General features: G+C 42.7%; 1 protein-coding gene across 4 annotated transcripts; it reads right to left on the reverse strand.

Annotated features, from left to right (window-relative positions):
* Positions 1–1713: 1713 nt before the first annotated feature.
* Positions 1714–15645, reverse strand: smfn (small fragment nuclease). Of its 4 annotated transcripts, XM_077740652.1 has the most exons (7): positions 15192–15403; positions 14941–15024; positions 14783–14860; positions 6801–6912; positions 6610–6718; positions 3334–3387; positions 1714–1862 (listed from the first exon to the last, which is right to left on the reverse strand). In XM_077740652.1, exons 1-7 carry the CDS (start codon positions 15234–15236, stop codon positions 1766–1768), a joined length of 579 nt encoding a protein of 192 aa, XP_077596778.1. In that variant the 5' UTR covers positions 15237–15403; the 3' UTR covers positions 1714–1765. The 4 variants fall into 4 exon arrangements, with proteins under 4 accessions (XP_077596778.1, XP_077596779.1, XP_077596780.1 ...); XM_077740653.1 differs by lacking the exon at positions 3334–3387; XM_077740654.1 differs by lacking the exons at positions 1714–1862; positions 3334–3387; positions 15192–15403 and adding exons at positions 5329–5911; positions 15415–15645.
* Between the last annotated feature and the right edge of the window lie 4823 nt (positions 15646–20468).

The raw sequence follows: 20468 nt of genomic DNA on the forward strand, positions 1-20468 counted from the left end.
CCCCTCGCCATTCGTTATAAAGGGAGATGTATAACGTGTTTTTGTCCTTCATAGGGGGCGGGAGAGCCCGTTTTATTTGCCGGCAAATAAAAACTGTCAACAGCACGCTACATTGAAAGGGCCAGCCCGACGGGCGTTCCCTTACGCCAGTGCTTCTCACTTATTTTCTGTTAGGCCCCCCCTAGCTAGAAGAAAAATATTCGCGCCCCCCCCCCCCCCCCCACCACCACTTCCCACCGTGACTATAAATAAAATCATTAATCACTAAGAGTGTTGAGTCAGGGACTCCGCTAAGAGTGTCAAGTCAGGGACTATCTTCCGATCCGCCTGTCACAAGGTACTGAAACTCCTCCACCTGGGGAAGGACCTGATCCCTGCACCGTAGAGGGCATGCCACCCTTTTCCGACTGAGGACCATGGTCTGATTTGGAGGTGCTGATTCTCATTCCGGCCACTTTACACTCTGTTGAGAATCATTCCAGCGAGAGTTGGAGATCACAGCCTGACGAAGCCAACAGTACCATATCATCTGAAAAAAGCAGGGTTCAATACTGAGGCTACCAAATCGGAACCCCTCAACGCCACGGCTGCACTTAGATATTCTGGCCATAAAAGTGATGAACAAAATTGGTGACACAGGGCAGCCTTGGCCGAGTCCAACCCCCATTGGAAACGGATCCAACTTACTGGCAGACCAGACTGACACCGGTCGTAAAGGGACCGGCCCCCGTGTTACAGGGGTTCCAGAACCCCATACTCCTGCAGTAACCCCCAAAAAACTCCCCAAAGGACACGGTTGAACACCTCTAAATCCACAAAACACACCAAGACTGGTTGGTCAAACTCACATGACTCCCGAGGACCCTGCTCAAGGTCAACCTCAACCTCACGCACTAGCTACGGCTCATCCCCCAACCAGAGAGGTGATATTCCACGTCTCAAGAGCCAGCGGGGAATCATCAGCCACGGGTCTAGGCCCGGCCACCAGGTGCTTGTCATCACGCCCTTCTTCTGACCAATTCATTGTCTGGTCCCTCACCTCAGACCAGCTCCAAGGAACACTGGCAGACACAAACCCCGTCACCACAATGAGGTAAAGACTTGTCGGTGGGGTGGAACTAATAATGATGAGCAGAGTAAATTTAATAGTAAATCGAAGCATTTCTTTATTGAAAGCGAATGCATAATTATATGAAATTAAATCCTGACAGCTCCCCAGCTGTACAGCCAAATCCGTCCTGTAAAAAAGTTTTTGGGGTTCCATAGCCACGGTCCTTCCAGAAGTTGACTCCGCGTCTGGAGAACCTCAGGTTGTACCTTAACTCAAAGGATCATTAATGTCAAGTTTACCAATTGACATTTTTGTAAAGAATAAAAGCAGAGCATCTGGTTTTCGTCAAACAGTTTCAGTCTTTTAGGTGAAAATAATCGTTGAGATCACATAATTTGCGGGAACTGCTTCTTCAATCCTGGACAGCCTCCCAGAATGTCAAAACGCCTTGTCCAGACACTCGGGAGATAACAAGGTCTATCCAAAGTCCATAGTGGCAGCATAAAAAGTTCATAGCAGGCGAAAAGATTCCTTGAGTACTTAAGCGCGATAAAGACATTCATATACGACAGCCAATGTATGATAACACTGATAAATGATGCATATGATTATAAACTCAACACTAAATAACCAAGTATACAGAATTTGGCTGACGCACAAGATTCACTGATCTCGAATTTTTACAATTTATTGTTTGTTTACTTGTTGTTGTTCCTATTTTGAGACATTTTGTACGTCACAATTGGCTTTGAAGATATAGGCTCTGTAGTACTTCAACTCGTTAATGCTCTCCCTGATGTCCTCCAAGGCTCTGAAAGAGAAAACAATCTTTGTTTATGTCTGTAAATTACCATGTAAAGCTGTGCTAAACATTCTCCTACTTTTTTCTCGCAAACCAAAGGGGAGGGGAAGGGGTTTATAGAACTGAAGCTGCACTGGTGTAGGCCAAAAGTGGATTGCCACATCCAACAGCTGTGGGACGGCTCCTTAGAATCAGCCGACAGGGGCAGGCTTCATCCATGGCCACGCCCCTGAAGGTGCCACCTGGGGAACAGCAACCACAATTTCCTGATCCACATCCTCGGTGGCTCAGTAGCTCTTCAAGGAAACCCTTCGACTCGGACGTGATCAGGGAGCAGCTTTGGCGACAACTTGAAACTGGAGGACGACCAGCTGAGCCGGTTGATTTTGGAGCCACGACATTAAAATCGGGAAACGTGACTTACTCACAGCTTGCTGCCGGCCACACTTTTTGCATGAAGAGTGAGTGTGTTTGTGCGTAGGTAAAGCAGTGTTGACAGATTTACTGATGAAGAATATGACATATTTTACTGTAGCTGTTTCATTTTGATATTACTACTGTAGGATTAAACTTTTGTTCTTAACTCAATTACAATGAACAAAAGGCTCTGTCTGAGATTCTTCTTTTGAGGTTGAATTCAAACTGATAAGGAGACAGATGGTGAGGACTTCAAAGGACAGAGAAAACAAGGAGCTGGATAGATAGTCTGGGCTTCAAAGGACAAGCAGAGACACAGGTCTGGATGATGTGGATTCGAGGATGGAGTGTGAAGTCCGAAGAAGATACCCCTTTCGGCAGTCGTGAACCAGTCCACATCTCATTGTCAATCAGCGAATTAATATGCATTTTTGTAATACTATAAATGGGGAATTGAGGCTATGAGCGATGTCTTTATTCTTTGGGAGGGAGACCCCAAGCTCTGTATGGATCAATTTGTCAGGAATAAATCATCTGTGAATTAACTCACTCAACCCTGGTTTGTCTCCTCTGATGCTGAACACGCTCCGTTGTTAGACGGGATAAGACAGAGTTAAGGAATTGGAGTCAGGTGCTAAAACTATAAGTCTAACACTGGGTAGGTTATATTAGGGGTGTGATTGCTAGAAACTGTATTTCAGATCTGGTATATTGTAAGCACAGTACTTCACTGGCTCATGATCTCCATAATTAGGCATCGACAATGCCTCATGTGTTGGGTTTGAATTGTTAATATTTATTTTCTAGAAAACCGGTACCGATTCGTGGACTTTTAGTTAGGGACCACTGTTGTGAAGCTTGATTTTTTATGTCAACTTCATGGCGGGCTAAAATAAAAAAGAGGGCCAGAGAAGCCAAAGGTACCTTTTGTTTTTTTAATGGGACCTTCAAAATTAGTAGTTGAGCATCAGGGTTTTGGAGGGTTTGCAAACTAAATGAATTGTAAAGATACATTACAAAAGCAATTTTATGTTCCCAACAATCTTACATTACTATTTGTTACCTGTGTATTGCTTTTTTATGAGGTACCATCTCATATTCCACAGGAAACCACCTCCTGAAAAAATGGGAGAAGATCCATATACAATTAAATAATAAATAAATAATAAATAACATTGGGTCGTTTAAACCATTTGAAGTGGATAATTTAAAGCAAAAATGATGCCCAGATATTAAAACTATACAATACAATCTTCCACAATTTCAACTTGTTTTGACAAAATACAATAATTTATAAGCATTTTTTCAAATTAGTAACACTCGAGTATACTCTAATAAATATGGTACTTACGTATTGATTAGATATTCATTATTTTAATATTTATTATTTTTCTGTTTGTTATTGTTTTGGTTACTAATTTATTATTTATTACAGATTTATTGATTATTTATTTGTCTGTTTTATTGTTATTTGTGCATTTCATGGTGATGCTTTAAATATCATTGTACTTGTATAATGACAAGAAAAGTATACATTCAATCTAATTTATATTTTTCCAGCGCTCTGCATTTGCCTCCTGTATTATGGACAAATAATTGTTTAGAATAGAAGGCATTGTTTTTGGAGTCCTTTTTGAAAACTGCATGGAACTGGAAGAATGGCAAGATCAATAAAAACCCAGGTTCCATTACTTAACTCATTTCTCAATTATGAAAATAACTGCATTAGCTTACTCCCAAGAAGAATAGGAAATATGATGATTTGAAAAAAGTGTTTCTCTCTCCCACTCTCCTCCGCTCTCTCCCCCACCTGCTACCCCTCCCCCTCTCAACTGAATAAGCCTTAGTGTCGGGGGGCTGAGAGCACTTTAAATTAAGTTTTGAGATCTATTTCTAGATGACTAAACTGTGCAGTGGTACCTCGACAAAGGAGCACCCCGAAATACAGGCATTTAGAGATACGAGTAAAATTTCGAGCGAATAATTATCTCTAGATACGAGAACAATTTTGAGATACGATAAAGCCAGGTGGCCAAGACATGAGATGTTGTTTATCATTGTAGCGCTTTTTTGCCCCCTCTCTTTCATGTATAACAGATATCTATGAGCACTGTTTTTTCCCCCGTCACTCAGCGCGAATGGCGGAGCGATCGCTGTTACGAGGAGTAGTATATATTACTTCTGCCCTTGCGTTTTTCTATTGTGAGGACATTGCTATGCATCATTTTGGGAATATTTCGAAGGGAATACAAAAGAAAACTACCATCGATGGGTTGCATCTAAAACTCAGGGTGAAGGCGAGGCAAACAGCCCAGCCAGGAGAAGGTATAAAAATTTAAAACAAAATTAGAAGTAAGTTTAGTGCAAGGTTAAATTAAACGTATTCTTGAGTGTCTGCATCGTAATCCAAGTTCATTTAAATTTGGTTATGTTATGAGCGCGTTGCCGTTCAAAAAGTCCCCCCTGCTCTCTCTCCCTCTGCAAAATCGGTCTATTTTTAGTACTATTAAACACATTTTAGTAATATTAAACCACTAGTTATTTGTTACTTTGTTAATAGATGGCGAATTAGAACAAATACAAATGTTTTTCCAATCCAATATCGTGTTTTTGATGTTTTTTCAGAAGGTTGGAACAAACTAATTTGTTTTTAGTTCATTTCTAAGGGAAACGTTCATTTGTGTTACGAGTAAAGCGACATATGATCTCAGTCCCTGAAAAAATTAAGCTCGTATCTCGAGATACCACAGTACAATTTTTTTTCTCAGTGAGAGAAGCCCGGCCCGATTCAAACCTGAAGTAATGATTCACTTTTTAGGCCCAAACTGACCCGAATTTTGGGTTCAATATACTCACAATTTTGCTTAATCATTCAGACCAGGCCTCAATTTGGGTGCGACCCAAATTTCAGTGTACAGAGTTCTATGTAGTGTGTCCCTCAGATGACATCAAAACAGCTATTAAGCGACATTTGGCAAAGCACGACGCTAATTTCCAAGACAATCGTGCTTGGTCAAGCAAAGTCAGCTTTTCTTCAATTAGTGTAAAATATTACATATTATTTATTAATATTATAAGGCGCGGCAGCAGAGGCTGTAGTTACGCTATGCAACCGTTGGGTGGTACATTCCTTAAAGAGAATGTCAACAAAACAGTCAGATAGGTCAGTCAAACTTTATTAATAGATGACAAACAAGCTTTCCACAACTCCATTCACTCCCAAAATGAATAAACAGCTGTATTTATTATTTTCTCTGATGTAAAGCATTTTCGTGACACATCTTTAACATCTTTGAACAACAGCAAGGCATAACATTTTACTTTTCCTCCATTTAGTCAACACACAAAACCGTCTGATACTGTTATGGTACATAAAACGTTAGTGCAATCGCAATATAGTGACACCCATAATGTGCAAAAACAATAAAGCAATAGGATAATAACTGTAAACTGTAAACACACGAGAAAAACATAAAGCTCACTCTATCAGCTCCTCATCTAAGAATTCCTCGACTTCTTCTGAATTGACCATCTCAGTGAATGGCCCATCCAACACGTCCGGCTCCGTCTCATCAAGGTCGTCATTAATCGAGTCAGTGTCGCCGTTGATGTCTGGCAGTTCGGGGACAATTCCCGTCTTCCTGAAAGCTCGGACCACAGTTGAGACTAATATATCAGCCCAATTCCTCCACTTCCTCACCATCGATTCTTTAATTTTAAACTCTCTTGCTGCTGCTCTATTTCCGTGTTCTACTGCATGACTGATCGCCTTAAGTTTAAACTCTGCGTTGTGAGCATGTCTCTTAATAGGAGCCATTTCAGGGTCTTTATACAAACGCACAAATGAAAGTGAATCGTTGTTTAATATTTCCCAGCATGCATAGCGCACTTCTTCTACGGGGAAAAATGGAGTCGGTGGCTGCTTACCGTAAACTGCGAGACCGGTCGCGGTTCAATATTGATCCATATATAATATTGATCCATATATAATATTGATCCATATATAATATTGATCCATATATAATATTGATCCATATATAATATTGATCCATATATAATATTGATCCATATATAATATTGATCCATATATAATATTGATCCATATATAAGGCGCACCGGATTATAAGGCGCATAGTCAGCTTTTGAAGAAAAAAAAGATTTTAGGTGCATCTTTTAGTCGTGAAAATACGGTAACAGCGAGTGAAAGGTTAATTCTATATAAATTGAATAAAATGGAAACATAAATAGAAAAATATTTCCTATGGATTTTTATTGAATAGAGGGCAAATTATCATTGACAAAACAGCAATTAAATGGTGCTAAAGAGCATAAAACTTACCTGCAAATCTCCTTAACAGTACTGACATCTATTATTCTGTAGTGAAGGTGATTCATGAAATGAGGCATATATTTGTCTAGGAACCTTTTATCAGCATGCACAGAATTTCCTATACAGAAAGAAACAAGGTGGCATTTTATCAGAGGAAAAGTAATCATAAAATTCTACGGCTAAAGCAAAATGCAACTTACCAGCAAGAGGACACTGACCCGGAGGAGTGTGTTCTCTAACGAAGGATAGAAATTCTTTCTCTGCTCGTTCGAGGGTGACCTTGCTCCTACGTACGGCTTGGGTCAGTCCAGACTGAGAAACATTAATGACATGTTATTTAGACATGCGCTTAAATTGTGGATACTTATTATAAGCACCCACAATTGAAGCCTGGTCTGAATGATTAAGCAAAATTATGCAACAAGTGAACGAAGCTTATGTGTTGGTCGTCTTACCGACATGCCTGTGTATAATATCACAAAGTGGGGAAAAAAACAAAAATCATGTGATGTTGTTAGATTATATAGAGCTTGGCACAGTCCTATTTTGTTGCATTTTGCCGAATTCTATGAATGAGGGGAACTCAGCTCAGCTATAAGCGAGGGGAATTTGTTCCCACAGGGAATAAAACATTGCACTTTCCAAACCTGTTTTTAAATATTACAACGGTCTATGTCTTTTTGGGCATTTCTTTTTAAATCAAAGCACAGGTTGTCAGCAACAAAATGGAAATGCAAAAGCACATTTGGGTTGTTTTTTTAAAATTCGGCGCAGACGAGACTCAGGAGACGAAGAGATAAAAGCGTGAGTTGCGGGAGCCTGTGTGTGACTGTCTCAGCCTTCGCTAAACTTTTGTCTTCCTCCCTCAAAATGCACAAGTATTGCATTGTTGGTGGATCTACGTTTTTCAAGCATAAATTTTGGGATGTAGCTCGCCATGGTGGTCAGTGCACAGATTACAGAGGGATTCCCCTGGACTTGGACCTCCCCGCTGAGTTAAAGAAGAAGAGAAGAGGATGCAGAGCCGGATGAAAATGTCAGGAGAAAAAGCGACGCTTCAGACCCAGCATTCCATCTATTATTATGGGGAACGTAAGATCTCTCCCCAACAAGATGGAAGAGCTAACGGCGCTGACCAAACAACAAGGACAATATCGGAGCGCCTGCATTATCTGCTTCACGGAGACCTGGCTGGATGAGCGAATACCAGACTCTCTCATCTCCTTGTATGACTTTCAGCTGGTGAGGGCGGACAGGGACGCTGAGGAGAGCGGTAGGAAGAAAGGTGGGGGACTAGCTGTCTTTATTAACAGTAGATGGTGCAGTCCTGGGCATATTACTGTGAAGGAGCAATTTTGCACTCGAGATATCGAGCTAGTAGCTGTTAGCATCAGGCCGTTTTACATCCCCCGGGAGTTCTCGCACGTCATCATAATAACTGTATATACCTCCTTCGGCCGATGCGGCAGTGGCTCGTGAGCTGCTCCACACTACTCTGTCCCGGCTACAGACGTCACACCCCCAGTCTCTCCTTCTTATCTCCGGTGATTTTAACCATGCTCCCTTGACTTCGACTCTCCCCACCTTCACTCAGTATGTGAAGTGCTGCACAAGGGAACAAAAAACTCTGGACCAGCTGTATGCCAACACAAAGGAGGCACACAGCTCAGTCCCCCTTCCCCCACTGGGCCGCTCAGACCACAACCTGGTCCATCTGATCCCCACCTACATCCCTATGGTGAGGAAAATAAAACCTCCCACGAGGATCATACAAAGATGGACCGAGGAGACCAGCATGGTACTGAGGGACTGCTTCGAGACAACCGACTGGGAGGTGCTGTGCAAATCACATGGGGAAGACATCGACAGCTTGACCCACTGCATCACAGATTACATCAACTTCTGTGTGGAGAACATCGTACCCTCCAAGAAGGTCCGTTGTTACTCCAACAATAAGCCGTGGGTCACCAGGGATCTAAGGGCCCTCCTGAACAAGAAGAAGAGGGCTTTTAGGTCTGGGGAGAAGGAGAGTCTCAAAACGGTCCAGAAGGAGCTGAAGAGAGAGATAAGGAGGGGAAAGACCAGCTACAGGAGGAGGCTAGAGAAGCAACTCCAAAGAGGCAACACCAAAGAGGTCTGGAGGAGCTTGAGGACCATCTCGGGCCATGGAGGCAACAGTGGGAGAGGCCCGGAGTCCGGAGACGGGGAGTGGGCCAACAAACTGAATCAGTTCTTTAACAGATTCAGCCCTGCCCCTGCTCCCCTGACCCCCCAGACCAGAAGCAACTCTACCCCCTCGTTCTCCTCTTCCTCCCCCTCTTCCCCCCCTCTTCCACCGGTCTCTGCATCACTGTCGATCAGGTGACAAAACAACTAAAGAAGATTGAGGCAAGGAAGGCTACCGGTCCGAACGGCCTCAGCTCCAGACTACTGAGAGTGTGTGCGGATCAGCTTGGCACAGTGATTCTGCATATTTTCAACCTCAGCCTCAGTCTGCAGAAGGTCCCCACCTTGTGGAAAACTTCCTGCGTGGTCCCAGTCCCAAAGACTGCGAACCCCAGGGAGCCAAACCATTTCAGGCCGGTAGCACCAACCTCTCACCTGATCAAGACACTGGAGAGGATCATCCTCAACCACCTGAGCCCCCTGATGAATGCAGAGCTGGACCCTCTGCAGTTCGCCTATCGTCCAGGCATTGGTGTGGAAGATGCTACCACCTACCTGATGCACAGGTCTCTTTCACACCTGGAGAACTCGGGAAGCACGGTGAGAATGATGTTTTTTGACCTCTCCAGTGCATTCAACACCATTCAGCCGGTCCTTCTGAGAGGGAAACTGGAGGTGGCTGGAGTAAGGAACCACCTAGCTGCATGGATCATCGACTTCCTCACCAACAGACCACAATATGTGAGACTCCAGGACTGTACGTCTGATGTGGTAACTTGCAGCACGGGGGGCCCACAAGGCACAGTGCTTTCCCCACTCCTCTTCTCCCTCTACACGTCAGACTTTAAACATAATACAGACACCTGCCACCTCCAGAAATTCTCCGATGACACCGCCATTGTTGGACGAGTGACTGACGGGAACGACCTGAAGTACAGGGGAGTCATCACAGCCTTTGTCGACTGGTGTAGGCAAAACCACCTGCACATCAACACCAGTAAGACAAAGGAAATGGTCGTTGACTTTCGGAGGACACCTCAACAGACCATTCAGGTGAACATCCAGGGTAAAGACATTGAAATCGTGGAGAACTTGAAGTACCTGGGTGTTCACCTCAACAGCAAACTAGACTGGTCCACAAACATAGATGCCCTGTACAGAAGGGGCCAGAGCCGCCTCTACCTGTTGAGGAGCCTACGGTCCTTTGGTGTGTGCAAGTCACTGTTGAGGACCTTCTATGACACTGTGGTGGCATCTACTGTGTTTTATGCTGTGGTCTGTTGGGGAAGTGGGAGCACGGAGAGGGACAGGAACAGGCTGAACAAGCTGATCAGGAGGGCCAGCTCTGTTCTGGGCTGTCCTTTTGACTCTGTGGAGGAAATGGGAGAGCGGAGGATGCTGACCAGGATGAGGTCCATCATGGACAGCACCTCCCACCCCCTGCACGAGTCGGTGGAGTCCCTTCGAAGCTCCTTTAGCAGTAGACTGCGGTACCCTCACTGCAGGAAGGAGCGCTTCCGCAGATCCTTCCTCCCATCAGCCGTCAGGCTCTTTAACTTAAAAAAGGCTGTGGGTTAGGACCTCCTGAATTCGGATACACTATAGATGTGCTCCTATATATATGTATGTGTATGTATATATATATACCTCAGCAACACAGTTACCTAGTTATATATTTATTCATGTATTTATTTATTAACTTACTATTAAGTACCTATCTGTGTATAATGCCTTTCCTATTCCTGCATCCTCACCCTCTTCCTATTGCAACAAAGAAATTTCCCGATTACGGGATGAATAAAATTATCCAATCCAATCCAATGTCCTGTCTCCCTAAGATGACGTCACACTCGCAGGTAATGTTTGGACATGACCAATTGTCTTTGGAATCAGCTTTTCTTCAACAAGTGCGACTAATATTTACCTGAGACTGACAAGTTACCGTAAAACCTATATTTGAGCAGCACCTCTATTTGACTGCCCACCTCTTATAAAACAGCACCTTAGTGGAAAAATTGAAAAAAAGAACGGGACCCTCTAAATGAATAGCACCCTCTTAATGAACGGGCACCCTCTTAATGAACGGCATCCTCTTAATAAACGGCATCCTCGTAATAAACAGCATCCTCTTAATAAACGGTATCCTCTTAATGAACGGCATCCTCTTAATGAATGGCATCCTTTACTTATCAGTAATAGCCTTGCATTTGTGCCCATTGTTAAAAAAATATTTATATGTTAACTGGTTTCTCTTTTCATCCATAACATTTACCGCATGATAAAATTCTGACCAGCCAGTCGAAAAATAGAGCGGCACCCTCTAATTGCACTACGGGGGAAAGTTTGAAAAATAGAATGCATGCCATTGAAATAGAGGTTTCATGGTATTTATACATCCACTACATTGTCATATAAACAAACAGAATCATGTGATGTTGAAAATGTGAAATTACCCTTTTTTGTGGCAGAAATGAAAACTGAAGTTGAGACTTCAGTTAAGGGTGTATGATTGTAGTGTACAATGGACAAAAATCAAAATTATTAGCTGCACAGTTTAAAAAAGGAGAGGCTGCTAACGATAAATGTGTGTATGCATGTCTTAATGAGTTATGAGATTATATTGATAATACATATATACTAAGGCAGCCAGGCGGCTGAGTGGTAAGTGTGTCAACCTCACGGCTCTGTGGTCGTCAAATCCATGTTGGTCCACCTGTGTGGAGTTTGCATGTTCTCCCCTGCCTGCGTGGGTTTTCTCCGGGTTCCCTCCCACATTCCAACAACATGCATGCCAGGCTGATTGGACACTAAATTGTCCCTAGGTATGAGTGTGAGCGTGAATTTGTCTCCTTGTGCCCTGCGATTGCCTGGCCACCAAATCAAGGTGCTTTCCGCCTCAGGCCCAAAGTCAGCTGGTATAGATTCCAGCAACCCCCCACCGTATTGAGAATAAAGCGGTTCAGAAAATGAGATGAGATCAGACTACATATACTACTGAGGTGGAAGGAATTGGCCCATACACGGGGCGGTTTGTCTTAAGGGACCTCTGGCCGTGCGTCATCTTATTGTGAGGACATTTGTATGCATCATTTTGGGAATATTTTGAAGGGAATACAAAAGCAAACTACCATCGATAGGTTGCATCTGAAACTCAGGGTGGAGGTGAGGCAAACAGCCAAGGAGCAGCTAGAAGAAGGTATAAAAATGTTAAACAAAATTAGAATTAAGTTTAGTGTAAAGTTAGATTAAAAATATTTTTGAGTGTGTGCATCGTAATCCAAGTTCAATTAAATTTGTTTGTTATATTACGATTCACCAGTGCAAAAAGTCTCCCCCGCTCGTCAACCCTCCACTCTATGTCCCTCTCTCTACCCTGTGTGGAATCTGTCTAATTTTAGTTCTATTAAACACACATTTTAGTAATATTAAACCACTTTGTTAATAGATTGTGATTTTAAGAAATAAAACATTTTTTATCCCAATCCAATATCCTGTTTTCGGCATTTTTTCAGAGGTTTGGAACAAATGTATTTGTTTTTAGTTCATTTCAATGGGAAACGTTCGTTCCAGTTCCGAGAATATCGACATACTAGCTCAGTCCCGAAACTAATTAAGCTCGTATCTCGAGGTACCAATTTAGTACATGATGGTAAATATGTGCTAAAAATAAGAGAGAAGTTGTAGTTTTCCACAAACAACTTAAAGCTTTAACATTTTTTTTTTCATGAAAATGGAGGTTAAGATTAATCGTTGATGTTTTTACTGACTACTTACGTAAACAAGCTGTTGGGTTTATTCTGTATTACTATTATAAATATGGTTGTATTAAGTCATTTCTTTGTTAAATCATTCTCTTAGTATTCTCAAAGTGTTGCGAGGTCACGAATAACCGCCAAGTCATCTTTAACCTGGACTGCCTGTTCCAGGATGTTTATACAAACAATCCACCCAATCTGGGTCCTTGAGATTCGGTGGTCCCTTTTGTGACGAGGCCAGGGCTATTCGGCCAATAACAAGAATGTTGTTTCTGTTATTTACAACATAGCACATCAGGTTTTTCTTTATGTAATTATTATATGATTATGATTATATTATATGATTCTTAGGTCAAGGAAGGCATAATTGTTCTAATCTAAATGTTGTTAGGTCTAGTCTCCTGTTTTTGTTATTGTTAAAATACTTTGATTGTTATTGTAGTTCCAGATGTTGTTTTTACTCATACGTGATGGAATGATCAACAACTCTGTAAATTGTTTTGATTAATGGCAATAAGAGTCGTACGAAAATGTCTATTCGGTGAGACGTTCGGAAGTTGAAGGGGAAACTCTGGCTTGCTGAATCTCCCCTCTGAGGTTTTTACCTGTGATCCATTCTATTTAATTAAATGTCAATAATTGAATAAGATGTCTGCCTGCAGTTATTGATATTTACGGACGAAGGTAATTATTAATGAACCTAATACAAGCTATGTTGAAAAGAAACTGGACTACCGAAGATGTTGCTGCGGTGGAGAGGCATTTGAGAATATTCATTTGGCAAAGTCGCCAGTCAGCCATAGGGCACACAGAGAGACAAACAACCATCTACACTCAACCATACTGCCACCAGCAGGAATCAAGCCCCCAATGAAATCAGGCGAGGTAACCTCTGTACCACCAGGCAGCACACCGGTATTGCATTGATAAAGAAATAGCAGCACTTGATACCAGATACTGGAAAGTGGTGAAATATTACGTGAAAAACGGAATTCTTTGAAAATAAATGCAGTAAACACAAGATGTAGTTGTTAAAAAAGTTTTTTTTAAATGTATTTATTTTTTTAAGTGTTTTAAAATAATTTACTATTTTATGCGGAATAGGTTTGGTATTGCACAAGATCTTACATAGTTTTAAATATGTTGAACAATGGGTTAAATCAGTCAAAGAACTTAAACTATAGTTGTTTCCGAAATTGGTATTTTCTTTTTAACATGAAGGTTCTTTCCAGGTTAGTAAAATTAGGAACATCTGTCCGTGAAAAAAAAGATATTTTCAAGGCTCAAAAATACAATCAGGCCCCCGTGACTTAAAAACTAGTTCAGGTCTGATGGCATGAAAGTGGACACCCGGAGGTTCAAAAACAAGAGACAGGACCACAAATGTGACCAAAATCTGGTTTGCAAAAAAAGTTCTAATTATGTTAATTTGAATTGATATTTACCATGATGATTATTTTTGTTTACACTAAATTAATTTTTGAACTGGAAACAGCGGACACCAAAAATGGCTCGCCCATACAATTGAGATAAACAAGTATATGCATGTGTGTCAGGAGTGGCTCGTTTGCACCTCCTGGCGTGATGTCATTGTCATTTTCAGCTGTGTTCTATTACTTGATTATCTTTTCCTGGGCTACGGAAGGATTGTTTATCGTTGTCGGATCAACTTGTTGCTTCCTCGTTGTCATGCTCACGTCACTTGACGCCACGCTACGTCGTGGGATATCATGTTTCATTTTCAGTGGTAGTTAGTTGTTTTAAGCCCAAGTTGTTTTTGTACGTTTTTGCCAAGTAATTAAACCTAGGAATCAAATGCAACGGAACGGCTTCCTTTTCCTTCGGCGTCACCACATCTGGGTAAACATTCCCTTGGGTTGCGCCACGCTACGCGACCGTAACAGATCGATCTGACATACATGGCCCAGCGGGACACCATCCATGCTCGCGCCGACACGCTCGTCGACGTCAACTATCCACCTCGAAGGCCCCCGACCACATGGATATAATGAACCTCCCCTCAAAATAATTTAGTTTATAATGTTTATAATGAACACACCATGGTCTGGGCACCCCAGGGACATCATTGCAGCACAGGAGTCTCGGCTGGGAGGAGAGGTTGATCCACCATTCACGTCATAAAAAAAAATAATCCTGAACCCCCAAAAAAATCAAACAACCCATGTGACAAGTAATAATTATAGAGTATAGTCTAAATTCTGTGGCTGCCCTATTATTAAAATATATAATATGTATCTTACTTTCATATGATGTTCTTTACACCACTCCGACATGGATTCCAATACTTCATCGGGCTGGTTTATGATCAGGTTGGGCCCCTACCAAAATAGGACATCCGACTTCAGATTTGAGGGTAATTAAACTACGAAAACCAAAATAATAAGAGTATCTGGATCACCTCTGCCAAAATGTTCAAGTTCGAGTCTGTAATTAAGCATGCCATTTCAACAATCTTGTCATTTTCAATGTCCAAGCCTGTCAACTAATAAAAGAATACATGTATTAAATCACAAAATTGAATTGCAAGCACAATATATTAGTCTCTACAAACAAACAGACACTCCAAATTAGATCACTAGATTGGGGGGTTTCAGAAAAAGTTCACCAATTTAGCGAATCCCGAAATTCTCAAAGATTGTTTAGACTTGCCTCAAGATCCACCCAAACAATATTTTGGGAGAAAGTGTCGTTCATTTTATTTTTTGGTCCGTGTCTAGACGTAAAACACGTCGTGAAAAAAGGGTATTTCGGAAAAAAATGATGTTTATCAAAAGGCCAATGTGAAACACACCATTTTAAAAGACAAGATTGCTCCCTGAAACAGTATCAAGACTTTTGGATACCCCAAATGAGCGGAAATTACGTCACTTACCCTCGAACGACGGCGACAGATATAGATAAATACGCGTGGTCGTTGGAAAATTGGATTTGCAAATGCGTGTAATGCGTCGCCATCTTTTTTTATTCTCAAAGATTTGGTGAGCCAATTGTTAACAAAAATTATAGGCAAGACATTATGGAAGCTTCAATGACCAGTTCTCTTTATAGGCTCGAGAAAAGGCGAGATTCCCGTTCTGACTCCATTTCTTAATGCCTTCATTGCCTCCACCCAAAGTGGGCGTTAACCTAAACATTTGTTGAGGTAAAAGATTCTCAATTTTCACCTATGACACCTTTCTTTGAACTAAACGAACAGAATGTCTACACAGGCCATGATTGATCAAATTAGAAATTTCCCGAATACGGGATGAATAAAGTTATCCAATCCAAATTAGTAAAATCACCACAACTGCCAGAACACAGCTAAATTGTTTATACCAGTGTTTCCCAACCTTTTTTGAGCTGCGGCACACTTTTTGCATTGAAGAAAATCTCAAGGCACACCACTAGTTGGAAAATATTTTAGTTTAAAACTATGTTGCCTATATTAACATTATAAAGCCGTTCTCATCGAAGTTTTATTAACAGGAATCCCAATGTTACTTCAACCACCTAACATTACAAGAAGAGCCATTTAGTGCTCACACAGACTTTACGTCGACAAATGTTGAAGCCCGGAAAACCAAAGAGCTTTCAGTTTACTTCACATAAAAATAAACAACACAATTACTTTAATCTCATAATATTACAGTTTGAATCTTGTTATAGTACAGTCTATGATTTCATATTTAAATTTTCAACTCCTAATAGGTACATTTTAATCTTAATATTTTGATTTCTCTCTTGGAATTTTACACCTGAGCATTGCTCATGGCACACGAGTGTGCACACTGGTTGGTAAACACTGTACAGTGGTACCTCGACATACGAGCTCCCCGACATACGAGCATTTCGAGATACGAGTAAAATCTCGAGCAAACAATTATCTTCTCTAGATACGAGAAAAATTTAGAGATATAAGAAAGCCAGGTGGCCAAGACATGAGAGGCTGTTTATCATTGTATCTTTTTTGCCGCATCACTTTCGTGTATAACAGATATATATGAGCACTGGGCAGAGCATTGCATTTTTTTCAATGTTTTTTTCCGTTACTCAGCGCAAATGCCGGAGCGATCGCTAATACGAGTAGTATATAATACTTCTTGCTGGCTGCTTATAAGAACATCTGGGGCACTGGCTCTCTCCCCTGCAACTCCTCGTGTAATATCTCTGGTCGCAACTCCCTCTCCGTAATGTCTCTGCGAGCACTGGGCGGAGCGTTGCATTTTTTAGCCTGTTAGCTCCCGTTGGCAGAGGGATCGCTAATATAAGACTACTTCTCGTTGACAAGTGATCATGCGTTATCCTATTGTGAGGACATTTGTGTGCATCCTTTTCAGAATATTTTAAAAGGGAATACAACAGCAAACTACCATCGATGGGTTGCATCTGCCCTTCGATAGTGAACATGAGGGTGGAGGCGAGGCAAACAGCCAACCCGGCCGGCCAGAGGAAGGTATGAAAATGTAAAACAAAATTAGAATGAAGTTTAGTGTAAGGTCCGATTAAACCTATTTTTGAGTGTGTCTGCATCATAATCTAAGTTCATTTAAATTCGTTTATGTTATATTACGATTCACCGGTGCAAAAAGTCTACTTAGTAACCTGTCCTTACAAAGTATTAACTTGGAAATTGTGGCAAACATGATAGAAAAAGAAAACTATACCTTAATAATTATGGATATATTATTCCTTGGAAATATTTACTCTAATAAAACATTTGTAGAGCTGCCAACCTACGTAAAAGCCATTTCAGGAGTACATTTGTCCCATTTCCGGAGTTTATCTGGAGTGAATGAGATTCACGCAAAATGTGCTGAAGTTGCACAAGACGAATCATTCGTCAGAACTTGTAACTCGGATGATTCACAATGCACACGTGTTACCAAATTCTTCCAGTTTACAGTGCAGTTGAATCAAGATGGCACAAGCCGTAGCGATGCTGTGAATTTTTAGGCATTTAAATTGGAAATTTGGTACTTTTCCAAAATGATTGCTTAAAAAACTATTTAAGTAACAATTTTAGGGGATTTCCAGAGTTTAGGGAAGTCGGGCATAGTTCTGGAGTTTGCCTTGCATTTCCGGGTAAACTCCTGAAATTCCGGAGTGGTTGGCATCTCTGCATTTGTAATTGCCATATAGCTGTATCTAATTACTGATTTGGTCAAAAGTTTACATACACTTGTGAATAACATAAAGTCATGGCTCTCTTGAGTTTCCAGTTATTTCTACAACTCGGATTTTTCTATGTTAGAGTAATTGAAACAGATACGTCTTTGTCACAAAACATTCATGAAGTTTGGTTCTTTTATGATTTTATTATGGGTTGAGAGAAAACACAAATTAGCAATTTTGGTGACTTAGAAAGTTGTGTCAGTGAAATGAGCTTCACAACATGGCCTCTTAACGTCGTGAGAGTGATTATGAGTGAGTACAGCTGGTGACTTCTCTGAGGCCATTTAAATATGGCTCATTAGATGCAAACGCCCACAAACACTATATGGAAAAGTCAAAGGAGCTCAGCATGGATCTGAAAAAGTGAATCCTTGACTTGAACAAATCAGGAAAGTCACTTGGAGCCATTTCAAAGCAGCTACAGGTCCCTAGAAAAGAGTGCAAACAATTGTTTGTAAGTATAAAATGCATGGCACTGTTTTGTCACTGCCACGATCAGGAACAAAACACAAGCTATCACCTGCTGCTGAGAGAAAATTGGTCAAGAGGGTGAATCACCAAAAAGCACATCTGCCAAGAATTAGAAGCTGCTGAAACACAGGTGTCTGTATCCACAGTCAAGCATGTTTTGCATCTACATGGACTGCGAGGCTGCCGTGCAAGAAGGAAGCCCTTGCTCTAAAAGTGACACCTTAAGGCTCGACTGAAGTTTGCTGCTGATCACATGGACAAAGGTAAGACCTTCTGGAGGAAAGATCTGTGGTCAGACAAAAAAATCAAGCTGTTTTGCCACAGTGGCCAGCAATATGTTTGGAGGAGAAAAGGTGAGGCCTTTAACCCCAAATTCAACATGCCCACATGCACCATAACGCTGTGGGGCTGTTTTGCTACCAAAGGAAGTGGTGCTGAGAGAGAGAGAGAGAGAGAGAGAGAGAGAGAGAGAGAGAGAGAGAGAGAGAGAGAGAGAGCGCGAGAGCGCGAGAGAGAGAGAGAGAGAGAGAGAGAGAGAGAGAGAGAGAGAGCGAGAGAGAGCGAGAGAGAGCGAGAGAGAGCGAGAGAGAGCGAGAGAGAGAGAGCGAGAGAGAGCGAGAGAGAGCGAGAGAGAGCGAGAGAGAGCGAGAGAGAGCGAGAGAGAGAGAGCGAGAGAGAGCGAGAGAGAGCGAGAGAGAGCGAGAGAGAGCGAGAGAGAGCGAGAGAGAGCGAGAGAGAGCGAGAGAGAGCGAGAGAGAGCGAGAGAGAGCGAGAGAGAGCGAGAGAGAGCGAGAGAGAGCGAGAGAGAGCGAGAGAGAGCGAGAGAGAGCGAGAGAGAGCGAGAGAGAGCGAGAGAGAGCGAGAGAGAGCGAGAGAGAGCGAGAGAGAGCGAGAGAGAGCGAGAGAGAGCGAGAGAGAGCGAGAGAGAGCGAGAGAGAGCGAGAGAGAGCGAGAGAGAGCGAGAGAGAGCGAGAGAGAGCGAGAGAGAGCGAGAGAGAGCGAGAGAGAGCGAGAGAGAGCGAGAGAGAGCGAGAGAGAGCGAGAGAGAGCGAGAGAGAGCGAGAGAGAGCGAGAGAGAGCGAGAGAGAGCGAGAGAGAGCGAGAGAGAGCGAGAGAGAGCGAGAGAGAGCGAGAGAGAGCGAGAGAGAGCGAGAGAGAGCGAGAGAGAGCGAGAGAGAGCGAGAGAGAGCGAGAGAGAGCGAGAGAGAGCGAGAGAGAGCGAGAGAGAGCGAGAGAGAGCGAGAGAGAGCGAGAGAGAGCGAGAGAGAGCGAGAGAGAGCGAGAGAGAGCGAGAGAGAGCGAGAGAGAGCGAGAGAGAGCGAGAGAGAGCGAGAGAGAGCGAGAGAGAGCGAGAGAGAGCGAGAGAGAGCGAGAGAGAGCGAGAGAGAGCGAGAGAGAGCGAGAGAGAGCGAGAGAGAGCGAGAGAGAGCGAGAGAGAGCGAGAGAGAGCGAGAGAGAGCGAGAGAGAGCGAGAGAGAGCGAGAGAGCGAGAGAGCGAGAGAGAGCGAGAGAGAGCGAGAGAGAGCGAGAGAGAGCGAGAGAGAGCGAGAGAGAGCGAGAGAGAGCGAGAGAGAGCGAGAGAGAGCGAGAGAGAGCGAGAGAGAGCGAGAGAGCGAGAGAGCGAGAGAGCGAGAGAGCGAGAGAGCGAGAGAGCGAGAGCGCGAGAGAGCGAGAGCGCGAGAGCGCGAGAGCGCGAGAGCGCGAGAGCGAGAGAGCGAGAGAGCGAGAGAGCGAGAGAGCGAGAGAGCGAGAGAGCGAGAGAGCGAGAGAGCGAGAGAGCGAGAGAGCGAGAGAGCGAGAGAGCGAGAGAGCGAGAGAGCGAGAGAGCGAGAGCGCGAGAGCGCGCGAGCGCGCGAGAGCGCGAGAGCGCGAGAGCGCGAGAGCGCGAGAGCGCGAGAGAGAGAGAGAGAGAGAGAGAGAGAGAGAGAGAGAGAGAGAGAGAGAGAGAGAGAGAGAGAGAGAGAGAGAGAGAAGAGAGAGAGAGAGAGAGAGAGAGAGAGAGAGAGAGAGAGAGAGAGAGAGAGATGTATGTGTATATATGTATGTATGTGTATATATATATATATATATATATGTGTATATATACAGAATAAGAGCAATACATGGTCTGCAAGGAATGCAAGGTTATGCAAAGCTTTCACATTCATTGTTTAAACAGAAATGTATATTAAGGTGATAGAAAATCTGTTTAGTAAAAGGTTGATTTGGTAAAAAGCTTTGGATTTTGGAATAGAGCAAAATAGTCATTTTTGAGCAATTGTGGATTTCAAAGGGCTCTTAGTTAAAGGAAACTAGCTTTTG

Source organism: Stigmatopora nigra, chromosome 19 (assembly GCF_051989575.1).
Source record: "Stigmatopora nigra isolate UIUO_SnigA chromosome 19, RoL_Snig_1.1, whole genome shotgun sequence".
Lineage (NCBI taxonomy): Eukaryota > Metazoa > Chordata > Actinopteri > Syngnathiformes > Syngnathidae > Stigmatopora > Stigmatopora nigra.

Coding starts and splice junctions, on each gene's coding strand:
- smfn (XM_077740651.1), bottom strand. CDS start 15,236: ATGAACGACACTTTCTCCCAAAATATTGTTTGGGTGGATCTTGAG. Junction 15,025..15,191: donor TTGTTTGGGTGGATCTTGAG/GCAAGTCTAAAC, acceptor TTCTTTTATTAG/TTGACAGGCTTGGACATTGA. Junction 6,719..6,800: donor GGGTCAGTGTCCTCTTGCTG/GTAAGTTGCATT, acceptor CTTTCTGTATAG/GAAATTCTGTGCATGCTGAT.